The sequence below is a fragment of the Heloderma suspectum genome, chromosome 2, assembly GCF_057233095.1.
Source record: "Heloderma suspectum isolate Gila_16-S chromosome 2, 16-S_ref, whole genome shotgun sequence".
NCBI classification, from domain to species: domain Eukaryota; kingdom Metazoa; phylum Chordata; class Lepidosauria; order Squamata; family Helodermatidae; genus Heloderma; species Heloderma suspectum.
The window spans coordinates 373,572,080-373,586,008 of record NC_139459.1 but is presented as its reverse complement, the minus strand read 5'-3'; the positions used below and the strand labels follow the sequence as shown (position 1 = coordinate 373,586,008).

At 44.8% G+C, this 13,929-nt stretch overlaps 1 protein-coding gene across 1 annotated transcript in view; it reads right to left on the bottom strand.

Annotated features, from left to right (window-relative positions):
- Nucleotides 1-917: 917 nt before the first annotated feature.
- The window catches only part of LOC146356150 (uncharacterized), a 36,388-nt gene continuing 23,376 nt past the window's right edge, over nucleotides 918-13,929 (bottom strand). Inside the window, exons 8-11 of the mRNA XM_084830026.1 lie at nucleotides 12,512-12,564; nucleotides 7,942-8,180; nucleotides 7,154-7,274; nucleotides 918-4,622 (exon numbers count right to left, since the gene is read on the bottom strand). Of these exons, the coding sequence (XP_084686152.1) occupies nucleotides 3,325-4,622; nucleotides 7,154-7,274; nucleotides 7,942-8,180; nucleotides 12,512-12,564 (1,711 nt within the window). The 3' untranslated portion in view covers nucleotides 918-3,324. The remainder of the gene's footprint in view (nucleotides 4,623-7,153; nucleotides 7,275-7,941; nucleotides 8,181-12,511; nucleotides 12,565-13,929) is intronic.

Genomic DNA, 13,929 nt, shown 5'->3' with positions numbered 1-13,929 from the left:
ATTTTGTATTTGTTTTACTTAAAAAACTCCGCACCCCCCACCTGCAACTCTCCAGGACTCTTTAGTCCTCTTGGCAGCTCTTTCTGAACTCCAGTGAGACCATGTGACCACACCCTCTTCTATAAGCATTCAGTAAGGGCTCCTGGGCTGCAGAAGCTCTGCAAAGCAAGAACAAATGGGGCTTTTAGAGCTTTAGAAAAAAATTATTCTTTCTTGCTGCAACACAGAGCAAGAAAGGTAAGAGTTTTTTCTAAAGCTCCAAAAGTCCCATTTGTTCTTGTTTACAACAGCCTGGGACTCTTTGCAAAGCTTCTGCAACCCGTGAATTCTTCCTGAATGCCTACAGGAGGGCAAGGTCATGTGGTTTCATGGGGGTTTAAGAAATGCTGCTGGGCTGGAGAAGAGCAATAGGAGATTGTTTGTCATGGAGCCAAGAAACATACCCTTTGCCATTAAAGCTCAAGCTTGAACTTTTTCAGAGTTTCAAAATTTTCTGCATGTCTACACTGCTCAAGCTTCAGTTTAAAACAAAAATGAGGAAGATTGGTCTGGTAGATCTTGAGTAATAAGCCTTACACTACCATATTCTTATATAAGATACTAGGTTTTCTGTATATTACATGAAGCTCTTTCCACACTCCATGATTTTATATGGTTTCTCCTGTCTCAATTCTTTGATATAAAGTAAAAGAGACAGACAACTGTACTCCAAACCAGGGGTGGGCTCCCTCCGCCCCAGTACAGACCTCAGTGATCACCGTAAAAAGAAAACAAAGCTAGATTTGCTCTGTACTGTTCTGAATGGCAGAGCTTGGCCCACATGGGAGGTGTGTGTGTGTGTCTGTAGAGTGAAAATGCCCCAAAGACCTCCCAACGTTGCCCACCCCTGCTCTAAATTTTTTACAATTTTCCACTGTATAAGTGTTTTATTTTATTCAGATAATATAACATACAACTTATATTCAGTACAAACAAGAAAATAGATGAACAGGTTCCCTTGCAACTATGCATGTTATGTAGGGGAGACATCTGTGAAAATCATTGAAATTGATTTGTGATATATTCCTGTAGGAAGGTTGAGGTTGTTTGTCTGTGCCACCATCATTTCTTGCATACAGAATAAAGTTACATCAAATGGCACTAAATGTGTCCACCTGTAATTGTCCTCTAGATAACCTTATTTGGATAATTGTCTTCTTGGATAGCCTCCTGCAAATGTTACATCCCATAATCTTCTGAACCATGGTTCCTTTGGCTATTTTAAGTCTGACAGCAACTAACAGGAAGGCGACCGAGTCTTTGCAGAGAATGTCCTTATGCACGGTCACAAAAATTTTCGGCAATGCAAGTTTGGGGCTTAAAATGAGCCTTTGCTTTGTAATCAAACCCAATTCAATTTGCGTGTCCGCAATCAGGATACTACCAGACAATGGTAGAAATACCTGCATCCGCTCCAGTATGTGCTGGAGTATCTAGCTGTGATGTAGGCAAGTCTAAGAGGGGGTCAAATACTACCTGTGGATGAGCTTTAGAGAGCAATCCTATGGCCACTAGACACTGCCTAGACAGCCATAGGATTTTTCAGATTGTGGGAACTGAGGTCGTCTGACCTTGGTTCCCAGAAACTGCAGTCCATGCCCCCTCGTAGCCTACGCATTTCTTTCCATGCCACCGCTGTCTCTGTGCTTGTAAACGGAGCATGGAGAGAGTGAAAACAGAGCATCCCTGGGGGCGGGGAGGGAACTGCATGAGCTGTTTTAGACAGCTTTCTAACCAGTCTCAATGCCCCTTCCCTTCCCTCCCCTCCCTGAAGCTGTAGCTAGATGGCCAAAAACACGCATCTAGCCACAAATGCAGGGTGGGCGAGGTGTGGAGTAGAGGATCTCCTCCATCCTCTGTGTGTTGGACATCTGACTATCAATTACCAACTATCTCAATAGGATTGCGCCATTAGACTACTTTCCTGGATTTTGGACAGTATTGACCTCATACGTTTCTTCTGACATATGAGAACCACTAGGTATCTGCCAGGATCTGTCTGAGGTCTTTTCCCCAAATGGCCATAAACCTGTAGAGGGCTAGGGAGTAATACCATTGAGGATTTTCTTATTTCTTTATTTATAAAATTTTATATTCACTTGAAAGAATTGACTTAATCTCTTCTGTATATTGGTCTATTCTCTGTTCAAACGTGGCAAGCTTCCTAGCAGCCTGCCATATAAACTTGCAGTTATTAATAAAATATATGATCTGATGGATCCGATCTCATGAAGATGGTATATCTTGGGCTTTGTCCCTTACAAGTTGTCCTATGAGCTGATTGTTATTTGAACAGAAATCTCTCAACCTATATTTGAACAGAAATATTTGAATAGAAATCTCTCAACCCATCTCTCCCGCCCTCTCCCACACCCTGAACACATGAGTACATGTCGGGGTAGTGGAAATGGGGGGGAGAGAAAGAGAATGGGTGTAAGACAGGGCCTTCTTGGTGATGGCCTCCCACTTTTGGAATGATCTCCGTGATGAGGCCTGCTTGGCACTAATGTTATCTTTTCGGCACCAGGTTAAAACTGCCCTCTTCTCTCATGCATTTAGCAGCATACAATGACTTTTAAATTAGCTCTTGGATCATCTGTGGCTGGTGGTTTAACAAATTGTTTTTGGATATATGTTTTCTCTGTGTTGTTTATACGGTTTTTATGTAAATGCTTTTCTTTTTTTTGTACTTCATATAATGTGATTTAATGTTTTTTTAATTTTTGTGAACCACCGAGAGAGCTTCAGCTATGGGGTGGTATAGAAATACATTAAATGAAATCAAATGTAAGGGCATCCCACAGACCCTTAGGTTGGAATATCTTGAGTGGTTCTTCAGGTCCTCCATCTTGAATTAGCATATTAAGGGTGGCTGTTGACTGGGTGTGGATTTTTGCTTGGTATTTGATACAGAGATCGAAGGCCTCAATAGCCATATATGAGCCACTAGTCAATGTCATTAACATGTCCAAAAGTGCCAAAGCCTTTTCTTCTGACAGATCTTAACAATATTGTCTAGGCTGATCTATCATTGCTTGTAAGAAGCTGTGGTAATCTGCAATAGTTTCAACATTATTGTGATGAGCATACCATACTTGGGTCGTCACCTTACAGTTCTGGCACCAAAACAGGAGCTTAAATCTCTCTCCCGTATGCCTGAAGTTTCCGGTTGCATGTCTTAGAATTTCATACTTGCAGCTGCTGATTCCCAGTATTTTGACAGAGGTTGTGTGCTTTTAACGTCATTATGGGATGTGGAGCTATGGCCCTAAGCCGCTGTTCCCATCAGGTGATGTTACCACTGCCTACTGTGTGACACTTTTTTTTATGTGAAGTAAGAAAATCTCTCCTCCTATAGCTCTTTCCACACTTTGAGCATTTAAATGGTTTCTCCCCTGTGTGAATTCTCTGGTGTCTCATAAGGGTTGCGCTCTGACTGAAGCTCCTTCCACACTCCGAGCACTGAAATGGTTTCTCCCCTGTGTGAACTCTTTGGTGTGCCACAAGGCCGGAGCTCTGACTGAAGCTCTTTCCACACTCCAGGCATTTAAATGGTTTCTCCCCTGTGTGAATTCTTTGATGTCCCATAAGCTGCGAGCTCTGACTGAAGCTCTTTCCACACGCCAAGCATTTAAATGGTTTCTCCTGTGTGTGAATTCTTTGGTGTGCTATAAGGTTTGAGTTCTGATTGAAGCTCTTTCCACACTCCAAGCATTTAAACGGTTTCTCCCGTGTATGAATTCTTTCATGTCTCACAAGCCGGCAGCTCTGACGGAAGCTCTTTCCACACTCCAAGCATTTAAATAGTTTCTCCCGTGTGTGACATTTTTGGTGTGTCATAAGTTGTGAACTCTGACAGAAGCTCTTTCCACACTCTGAGCATTTAAATGTGTTCTCCCTGGTGTGAATTCTCTGGTGTGCCACAAGTCGCGAACTCTGACGGAAGTTCTTTCCACACTCCAAGCATTTAAATGGCTTCTCTCCTGTGTGAATTCTTTGGTGTCCCATAAAGCTTGTGCTCTGACTGAAGCGCCTTCCACACTCGAAGCACTGAAATGGTTTCTCACCTGAGTGAATTCTTTGGTGTGCCACAAGACGCGAGCTCTGACTGAAGCTCTTTCCACACTGCAAGCATTTAAATGGTTTTTCCCCTGAGTGAATTCTTTGGTGTCTCATAAGGTGCTCTCGCTGACTGAAGTGCATTCCACACTCAAGACATTTAAATGGTTTCTCTCCTGTGTGAATTCTTTGGTGTCTCATAAGGTTTCCTCTCTGACTGAAGCTCCTTCCACATTCAAAGCATTTGAAAGATTGCTCCCCTGTGTGAGTTCCCCTATGAAGAATAAGACTTGATTTACAATTGAAGCCATTCCGACATGGAATGCAATTACACCTCTCCTTTCCCTTGTGTATTATTCCTGGGATCTCACAGGTGCCAGTACCCTGAGAAACTGAGGCTTTATCCCTCCTCTTCCCTTTTGCTTCAATTCCTGGGCTGTGCTCTTCCTCTTGTTTACATCTGGTTGTTTCTAAGGATGCCTTGATTGCTTCTCCGTCATTCTTGCTGTCACACCCATTGCCTCCTGGAAAGGAGAGAGACATTTGTAAGAGCCCAAGAGAGAAATGGAGCCTGACATCAAAGAAGTAACAGTACTAGTTAATTGGCATCTCGTGGGAGTGATTCCATTCACCTATAGCAGAGGGAAAGATGAGACCAGCTCCGTTGAGCTCCTCCTCTCCCTAATTTTTTTCCATAAAGGATGGTTGTTATATGAACTTTCTAACGTCAAGAATTGGCACCTAAGATGGCTTTTTCCTCTCTTCCCTCCCTGTTGCCTTTTCTTTTTGTGTTGTGTCTTTTAGGGTGCAATCCTATGGCCACTAGTCAGCAGCTAGAAGGCCATAGGATTGCTCGAATCCTGGGAACTGGCCTTGGAGCCTGCACTCCGAGGCTGATTCTCGGAGAACCGACCTCCACCACCTCCTGCACTGCCTTGTAGGCAGCGTGGATCGTCCCTGTGCTCTGCGCTCGTAAGAGCAGTGTGGAGCGAGGAAAATGGGGGAGGGCGATTGGAAATGCTGGTATGACACTTCCTATGTGTCGTCTAGCCTCCGCATCCCTCGCTCCGAGGTCCTGCAGCTAGACAGCCGAAATGGGCTGTCTAGCCACGAAAGCAGGGCGGCAGGAATGTGGAGGAAATGTGCTATCCACCCTGCAGTGGATAGGCAGTCGCCCCCAGGTTCCGAGGTGACCATTAGTCCCCATAGGATTCCTCCCTCCAATTGTAATCCACTGTACAAGAACTTTCTTGTTCATTATTTATCTCATAGAAGCTGTTCTGTGATCCCTTTCAACAGGAGAATAGGGTCAACAACATCCTTTAAATAAATAAATATCTGTGTTTGTACTAAACAAATTATGCTGGTTTGCATTCTTTGGGAACTGGTGTTTCATAGAGTGCAGTACTGGGTCTCTTGAGACTGAGCCTCAGTTCTCAGAAAAAGGCTTATGGCAGAGCCTTAGGGCAATCAGTATTTCTAGATGTATTTATTTGTGACATTTAAATGCTCAATGTGGGTTGTTGTGCATCTAAATTGAATAATTCAGAGCATGCTGCTATATTCTCCTTGGAGATGGGGAAGAAGACTACTCTGAGAAAAAACAACAACAAGGAAGAAACAGACCCACAGCTCTGTGGCAGAGTCTGTGCTTTGCGTGCCTAAGGGACCAGGTTTGTTTCTAGCAATTCCAGTTAAAGGATCTTGGTAGGAGGGCCTAGAAGTCTTTGATATGACATTTTGGAGAGGTGCTGCCAATCAGAGCAAACTTTATGGGACAGATGGACCAATGGCAACTTCAAACGTTAGGGCAGTAACCAACTGTGTCATTCCGTTAGTGTAAATGACATTGTGCTAGCAGAAACTAGGTTCTGAACTATGCGCAAGAGAAGAATCCAGCTAAAGTTATGTTTGTGCAAATGGTTCTGCTTCATGCTAGTGCAACCCATTGCACATAACTCTTGTGCAACCGGTTGCGCAAGCATAATGGGCAACTGCTTACACAAGCATAATGCGCAACCGCTTGCACAACTGAAAGATTCAGCGGAGCTATTTGGGTCTGTGGAATGACACCGATGGATACTGCCCTCAATATTTAGGTAAATAGGCCAAGTGCTCTGCAGATATTTTTCCTTAAAGGGATTATACAGGGAAATGAATACCAGCCTTTCCCACAGCTGATTAGATAGGGACCCCAGATTTTGATGGTCCCAGCTCAGTTTACAAAACCATTTACAATACAATTGTAACTTATACCTACACCACCAGCTATTCCCAAATCGACTAGATCCACAGGCCAACCTTACTGTACTCTATAAAAGAAAACCCATACCTTTCTCTTATATGTCCAGAAACAATCTTCCCCAAGTACAGCTCCAACTCCCAAACAATTCTCTAACAGTTGGTGTATTTTGTCTGGTGATGGACAGAGGTTACTGCTTGCCAAATTTGGTTTGAAATGGCAATAGGAAAGCCGTTGTGGAAAGGGAGCCCACAGTCCACTTCTCACCCAGGACTCAGCACTTGGGAAGGAAGAGTAACTCCTAGGCATGGTTTCTCAGAAGCAAGTTGTACTGAGTTAAAGTAGGCTTACTCCCAAGTCACCAGTCCCTATATTCACAGTCCATATTCCTGTCAATGTCAGCTACTCGGAAGCAACAGCGGGAAGGAGCTAATGTCTTTACACCCTATTTGTGGGCTTCACGGAGGCATCTGGCCGGACCCTGTAGGATGCAGGATACATGGACCTTTGGCCAGTCCAACATGGCACTTTTTATGGCCTGTAGTGTGTGTATGAGATTGGAGCCTTGGAGCATCCCACTTCCTCCAGCAGTGAGCAAAGAGGCTGCCACTGACATTCAAGCGTGAAACCATCTACTGTGTCTTTGAGAAAGGTCCGTCCACTAAGGGTGTCCTCAGAAGAGACCCCAGAAGCCACCCATTTATGAAGAGGAGGATGCTGGCTGCTGAACTGTAGCAAGAGTGCAGAAAGAAGCTATAATTTTTTAGCACTTGTAAACTGATTTTACCAACCACAACAAAGGGGAAGCCTTACTCAGAGAGGCCATAATACCACAGATCTCCTCCGTGACTTCTCTGTGCAGGGCTCTTTGGTCCGGATCCAGAAGAGCCCACTCCCCCTTGTTAAAATAGACAGCCACCTTCTTGAAGGTCACCTGAAAGAAGAAACGTCATCTGAGCAGAAAATTCTAACCCTCATCAGAAAGGAAAACTAGGTAGCTTGCATGTGCCCTATTTACTTATTTTATTTATTGTGCCTTTAAAGCGCCCAATAACTGAAGTTCTTTGGGTGGGGTACATTAAAAACCCAAGGCGAGACATTATTGAAAGCAGAGGGGTGGTGTTCGGTATTTACAGCCATCCTTTACTATCCTCTCTCAATCACTGGATGTTCTGAATAAGTGATCTGTAACAATAATAAATAGAAGTTTCTTCTTTTAAACATCTATGTTCTGGTCTGGGCGGATTTGGAGGTTGGCATCTCTCACCCCACGGGCTGCCTTAGAAGTCCCCACTCTCACCGGCCTCCTTGATTTTCCTCCCTGGTCCCTTAGTTCAGCCTTCCTCAATGTGGTGCCCCCCTGACTACAACTCCTAGCATCCCCCAGACAGCCAAGCATGGCTGACCGGGGATGCTGAGAGTTGTAGTCCAACACATCTGGTGGGAACGAGATTGGGGGCTTGGAGCTTGGCCTCTTTCCACTTGGGGGTCTTCCCACCCACGCCTCACTTTCCTGCCTCGCATTTTCCACTCAGACTTCCAGAGCAGCTTTTGGGGGCCCCTGCACCCAAATGCACACAGGGTGAGGTGGGGGGACTCACCGGACGGGGGAACATAGGCCAGTTCCCCCCACAGAAGGGGGTCCAGATCCTTATTCCGGCTGGCTCTGAGTTGAAGCAGGAACCAGCTCCGGACTCCTTGCAATCGCCCTTTGCTACCTTCAGCTGCTGTCCAAAGAACAAGCACCGGGGAGGAGGGGGCGGCGCTTCTGCACTTGAGGACCCCTCCCTCCTCTCCTTGCCCCCATTTCCTTCCTCTCTAGGAATCCGGCTCCTGTTTATTTAACCCTTAGAAAAGTGAGCAGCAGAGATCTCTCTGCCTGGGAATGCAAACCTTCAATCCTATTCTCAGTCCCTCGGAATTAAGCCCCGTTGAGCGCAAGGGGACCTACCGGTTGTGCAGCTAGGAAAATACTAGGCCTTGGACATCATGGTCTTTTAGGCGACCCCCACTTACGACATCAATGTGTTTTACCGGATCCTGTGCATATTTACTCAGTCGCACTGGATTCAATAGAGCTTATTGCAAAGTGTGCAAATCAGATTCCAGCCAAGAACTCAGGAGGCTTCACAGACAGCGAGACAAAGAGACAGGTGAGATGAGAGACTAGACAGAAAGAAACAAAAGCCGTGTTACCGTGATAAACTTGGAAAAGTTTGAAAATCCTGTTAATTTTTAAAAAACGCACTGAACAGGTTCAGTTTTGCATTTGACTGAAAGACACTCGTTGTATGCCTAGAAGACTGAGAGAGATTTAACATTCTGGACACTCTAAATAATAAAGTTTACACTGTAAAAATTTCCCCCAGCATTTATTATTTATCATTTACACTTATTAGTTGCCTATCAATGTAGGGCACAATCCCAGGCCTATTTAGTCAGAAAAAAAGCCCCACTACTCCCAGCATTCCCCAGCTAGCCATGCAGGCTGGGGAATGCTAGGAGTTGTAGGACTATTTTCTCTCTAAACATGCATTGGATTGTGCCTTTAGTCTTCTAGGCATTGTACAAATTGAATAATAAAAAAAACACCTAAAGAATAATACACCACCAGCATAAAGAAAAAAATATATATATATGGGAGGCCACAAGTATCCCACAGGGTGTTTTTTTAAAAATCAATTCAAGTCAAAATAGAGACTAAAATCATATTAGTTGTTGTTGTTGTTGTTGTTGTTCAGTCGGTCGGTCGTGTCCGACTCTTCGTGACCCCATGGACGCCAGGCCTTCCTGTCCTGCGCTCTCTCCCGGAGCGTGCTCAAGTTCATATTCATTGCATCCGTGATGCTATCTAGCCATCTCATCCTCTGCCGTCCCCTTCTCCTTTTGCCTTCAGTCTTTCCCAGCATCAGGGTCTTTTCCAGGGAGTTTTCTCTTCGCATTAGGTGGCCAAAATATTGGAGCTTCAGCTTCATTATCTGTCCTTCCAATGAGCAGTCAGGGTTGATTTCCTTTAGGATGGACTGATTTGACCTCCTTGCAGTCCAGGGCACTCGTAAGAGTCTTCTCCAGCACCACAGTTTGAAAGCATCAATTCTTCGGCGCTCAGCCTTCCTTATAGTCCAGCTCTCACAGCCATACATTACTACTGGGAAAACCATAGCTTTGATTAGACGGACCTTTGTTGGCAAGGTGATGTCTCTGCTTCTTACTATGCTGTCTAGGTTGGCCATAGCTTTCCTCCCAAGGAGCAAGCGTCTTTTAATTTCATGGCTACAGTCACCGTCTGCGGTGATCTTGGAGCCCAAGAAAGTAAAATCTGTCACTGCTTCCATTTCTTCCCCTTCTATATGCCAGGAAGTGATGGGGCCAGATGCCATGATCTTAGTTTTTTTAATGTTGAGTTTCAAACCAGCTTTTGCACTCTCCTCTTTCACCCTCAACAAGAGGCTCTTGAGATCCTCTTTGCTTTCTGCCATTAGGGTGGTATCGTCTGCATATCGGAGGTTGTTGATAATTCTCCCAGCAATCTTAATTCCGACCTCTGATTCATCCAACCCGGCATTTCTCATGATGTACTCTGCATATAAGTTAAATAAGCAGGGTGACAATATGCAGCCTTGTCGTACTCCTTTCCCAATTTTGAACCAATCGGTTGTTCCATGTTTGGTTCTTACTGTTGCTTCTTGACCCTCGTACAGGTTTCTCAGGAGACAGGTAAGGTGGTCTGGTACTCCCATCACTTTAAGAATTTGCCACAGTTTGTTGTGATCCACACAATCAAAGGCTTTAGCGTAGTCAATGAAGCAGAAATAGACGTTTTTCTGGAATTCTCTTGCTTTCTCCATGATGCAGCGAATGTTGGCGATTTGATCTCTAGTTCCTCTGCCTCTTCGAAACCCAGCTTGTACTTCCGGTAGTTCTCGGTTCACATACTGCTGAAGCCTAGCGTGTAGGATTTGGAGCATCACCTTGCTGGCATGTGAAATGAGCGCAATGGTGCAGTAGTTTGAACACTCTTTGGCATTGCCCTTCTTTGGAATTGGAATGTAAACTGACCTTTTCCAGTCTTGTGGCCACTGTTGAGTGTTCCAGATTTGTTGGCATATTGAATGCAGCACTTTAACAGCATCATCTTTTAGGATTTTAAATAGCTCGGCTGGAATATTGTCATCTCCGCTAGCTTTGTTGTTACTAATGCTTCCTAAGGCCCACTTGACTTCACTCTCTAGGATGTCTGGCTCAAGTTCAGTGACCGCACTATCATGGCTATCAGGGACATTCAGATCTTTCCTGTATAGTTCTTCTGTGTATTCTTGCCACCTCTTCTTCATCTCATCTGCTTCTGTTAAGTCTAGTCTTTCCCATTCTGTTGTTTTCCTCGATTTCTTTGCATTGTTCATTTAAGAAGGCCTTCTTGTCTCTCCTTGCTATTCTCTGGAACTCTGCATTCAGTTGGGTATATCTTCCCCTTTCTCCCTTGCTTTTCGCTTCCCTTCTTTCGTGAGCTACTTGTAAAGCCTCATCAGACAGCCACTTTGCTTTCTTGCATTTCTTTTTCTTTGGGACGGATTTCGTTGCTGCCTCCTGAACAATGTTACGGACCTCCATCCATAGTTCCTCAGGCACTCTGTCTATCAGGTCTAATCCCTGAAATCTATTCCTCACCTCCACTGTATATTCATCAGGGATATGATTTAGGTCATACCTGAACGGTTTAGTGGTTTTCCCGACGTTCTTCAATTTAAGCCGAAATTTTGCAAGAAGCAGCTCATGATCTGAGCCACAGTCAGCTCCAGGTCTTGTTTTTACTGACTGTATGGAGCTTCTCCATCTTTGGCTGCAAAGGACATAATCTGATTTCGATATTGACCATCTGGTGACGTCCATGTGTAGAGTCGCCTCTTGTGCTGTTGGTCAGGGCCAAGAAGTGTTCCTAACCAATTTTAAACTTACTCAAAACTAAGTAGGGCAGGTCTCAGCATGTCTGCTCAGAAATAACGACTGAATCACTCAGCAGCTTCCTCCCCAGGCCACACACTTCTCCCCTGTAAAGAAAAGCTCTTATCTCTGATCAACAGCTAATCTGTGAAAAGAGCACTTCCTCTCCAATTGCCCAGAAAGGGAGGCTTGTGAACAAGCCAGTTTTGACCCTTTTGATGCCCCATAGCAGCTACGGATGCCATTTTCTTTTTTCTCTATTTCCCCCCCTTTTCAGCACCCATGGGAGGGGTGTGCAGCAGGTGGAGGGGGGGTTGGGGGGCTAAAATAGCCAGACTGCTCAGACATGCCCTGCTCAGACTGATGTATAGTTTATCCCCAACTATATCCTGAGGTATCTACTAAGTTTCGTTAGTTACCATTCCCCAGTGTGCACCCCAACGCTCACTGCAAAAAGAAAACCAAGCTAGATTTGACCTTTTTGGTGCTCTGTACTGTTGTGGACGCCATTTTATTTTTTAATTTAAAAAAAATTCAAAACCGTTTTTTGGGCTTTCCAAGCAGACTGCGGCCCGCATTGGGGGGGGAGCAGGGAGTGAAAATGGCCCAAAGACCTCCTGAAGTTGCCCAACCATACACTTACATCATGTTTCCAGTGTGACATTTTTTTTAAAAAAATTAAGACAATATAATGTACAACTTCGAAAACAAGAAAACACATGAAGAGGTTCTCCTACAACTATACACGTTATCTACGGGAGACATGCGTGAAAATCATCCCAATATATTGGGATTTTGCAATATACTCCTGTGAGAGGATAGAGGTTGTCTGCCTGTGTCACTGTCATTTCTTGCATACAGAATAAAGTTACACCAAATGGCCCTAAATGCTTCCACGTGTAACTGTCCTCTGGATAACCTTATTCGGGTAATTATCTTCTTGGCTGATCTTTCTGCAACTGCTGTGTCCCACAGCCTTCTGAACCATGAGTCCTATGTCCTACAGTTTTCTGAACCATGATTCCTTTGGCATAATTTTGGGTCTTCCCATCTTTTGGCTATTTTAAGTCTGTCAGCAGCTAACAAGAAGACGACCAAGTCTTTATAGAGAATGTCCTTATGCACGGTCACAAAAATGTTCAGCAAAGCAAGTTCGGGGCTCAAAATTAGTGTTTGTTTCGTAATCAAACCCAATTCAGTTTGTAAGAACGTCCAGAATCAGGATACTACCAGCCAGGTACCTCCCTCCCTGCACCCTCTCCAACATGTGCTGGCAGATGCACCTGTGTAGTGGGGAAGTGTAACAGGGGGTCAAATACCACCTGTGAATGAACTTCATACTACTTTCCTGGATTTGGGGCAATATTGAGCTCATAGGTTTTTTTCTGACAGATGGAGGACCACTCTGTATCTGTCAGGGTCCATTTGAGGTCTTCCCCCCAAAAGGCTGTAAACCTGTACAGGGCTAGGCAGTAATGTCATTGAAGGAATTATTATTTCATATATGCCTGAAACAATTATCTTAATCTCTTCTGTATATTGGTGTATTCTTTGTTCAAACGGGGCAAGCTTCCTAGTGGCCTGCCACGTAACCTTGGGGTTGTTAATAAAATGTGTGATCTAATGGATCTGATCCCATGATGATGGTATAACTTGGACTTTGTCTCTTATACATTGTCCTGCAAGTGGATTATTGCCTGAAAATAAATATCTCAACCTACAAGAGTCCTACCCTCTAACCCCACCATCTGAGAGTGTATGTTGCTGGGGCGGGCGGGGGGGAGAATGGGATCTCACACACCCTCAGGTTGGAACGTCTTGAGTAGTTCTTCAGAGGGGTGTTTCCACCAGAGATTTACTTGAAACCAGACGTGTGTTGAGGTCATTAGGGATACATGACATCATGGCCATCCAGCAGCCACTGCGGAACTTATCAGGGAAAACCTGGATTTCCTGAGACTGCTTAAAGACCGATTCTTTTCCTTAAGTCAGGTTCTCCCTGGTATAGTTGTTGTATGCCCCAACCCCTGCATTTAGCTTGAGTATGCTAGCCTTGCCCAGGGGTGTGTCTTTCACCATGACCCCAGTGAAGTGGTGTTTCCTCCCAGTGAGCTGAATGAGGCTTCCCCTCTCAATGACCACAGAAACTACAGAGAAGCCCCTCAACTAACACGGCACATTTTAAAGCCCAATTCCTTAAGTGCGATTAAGCGTGATCGCGAGGCTCTGATTCATTGCCTTAGGAAGTACTTCACAGCTTTGTTATAGATATCCTGCAAGTTACAATGGGGGCTAGTTCCTGTCTCTTTCCCACAACAAATCCATTACTGTCTCCTCAGAAGTAACTCCCATTGTGGTCAATGAGGTCCCGCAGGTTAAAATGGGGGCTGGTTTCTGTCTTTGTGTTCTCTCCCCCTCCCCCTCACTTCTCAGCACGAGCATGTGTGTGTCTACTTGGAAGTAACTCCCACTGTGCTCAGCGAGGCTTGCTCCTGAAATGCAGGTGCTTCTGGACTTCCAGGGGAAAAGAGAAAGGGGGGGATGGGGGAACCTCTCCTATTGGTTGAGCAGCCCCTGTCAGTCAAATAACATTCATTCCAACCCCCACCCCCACTAGGAAGTATGTTCTGTGAAGTGATTTTTACTGG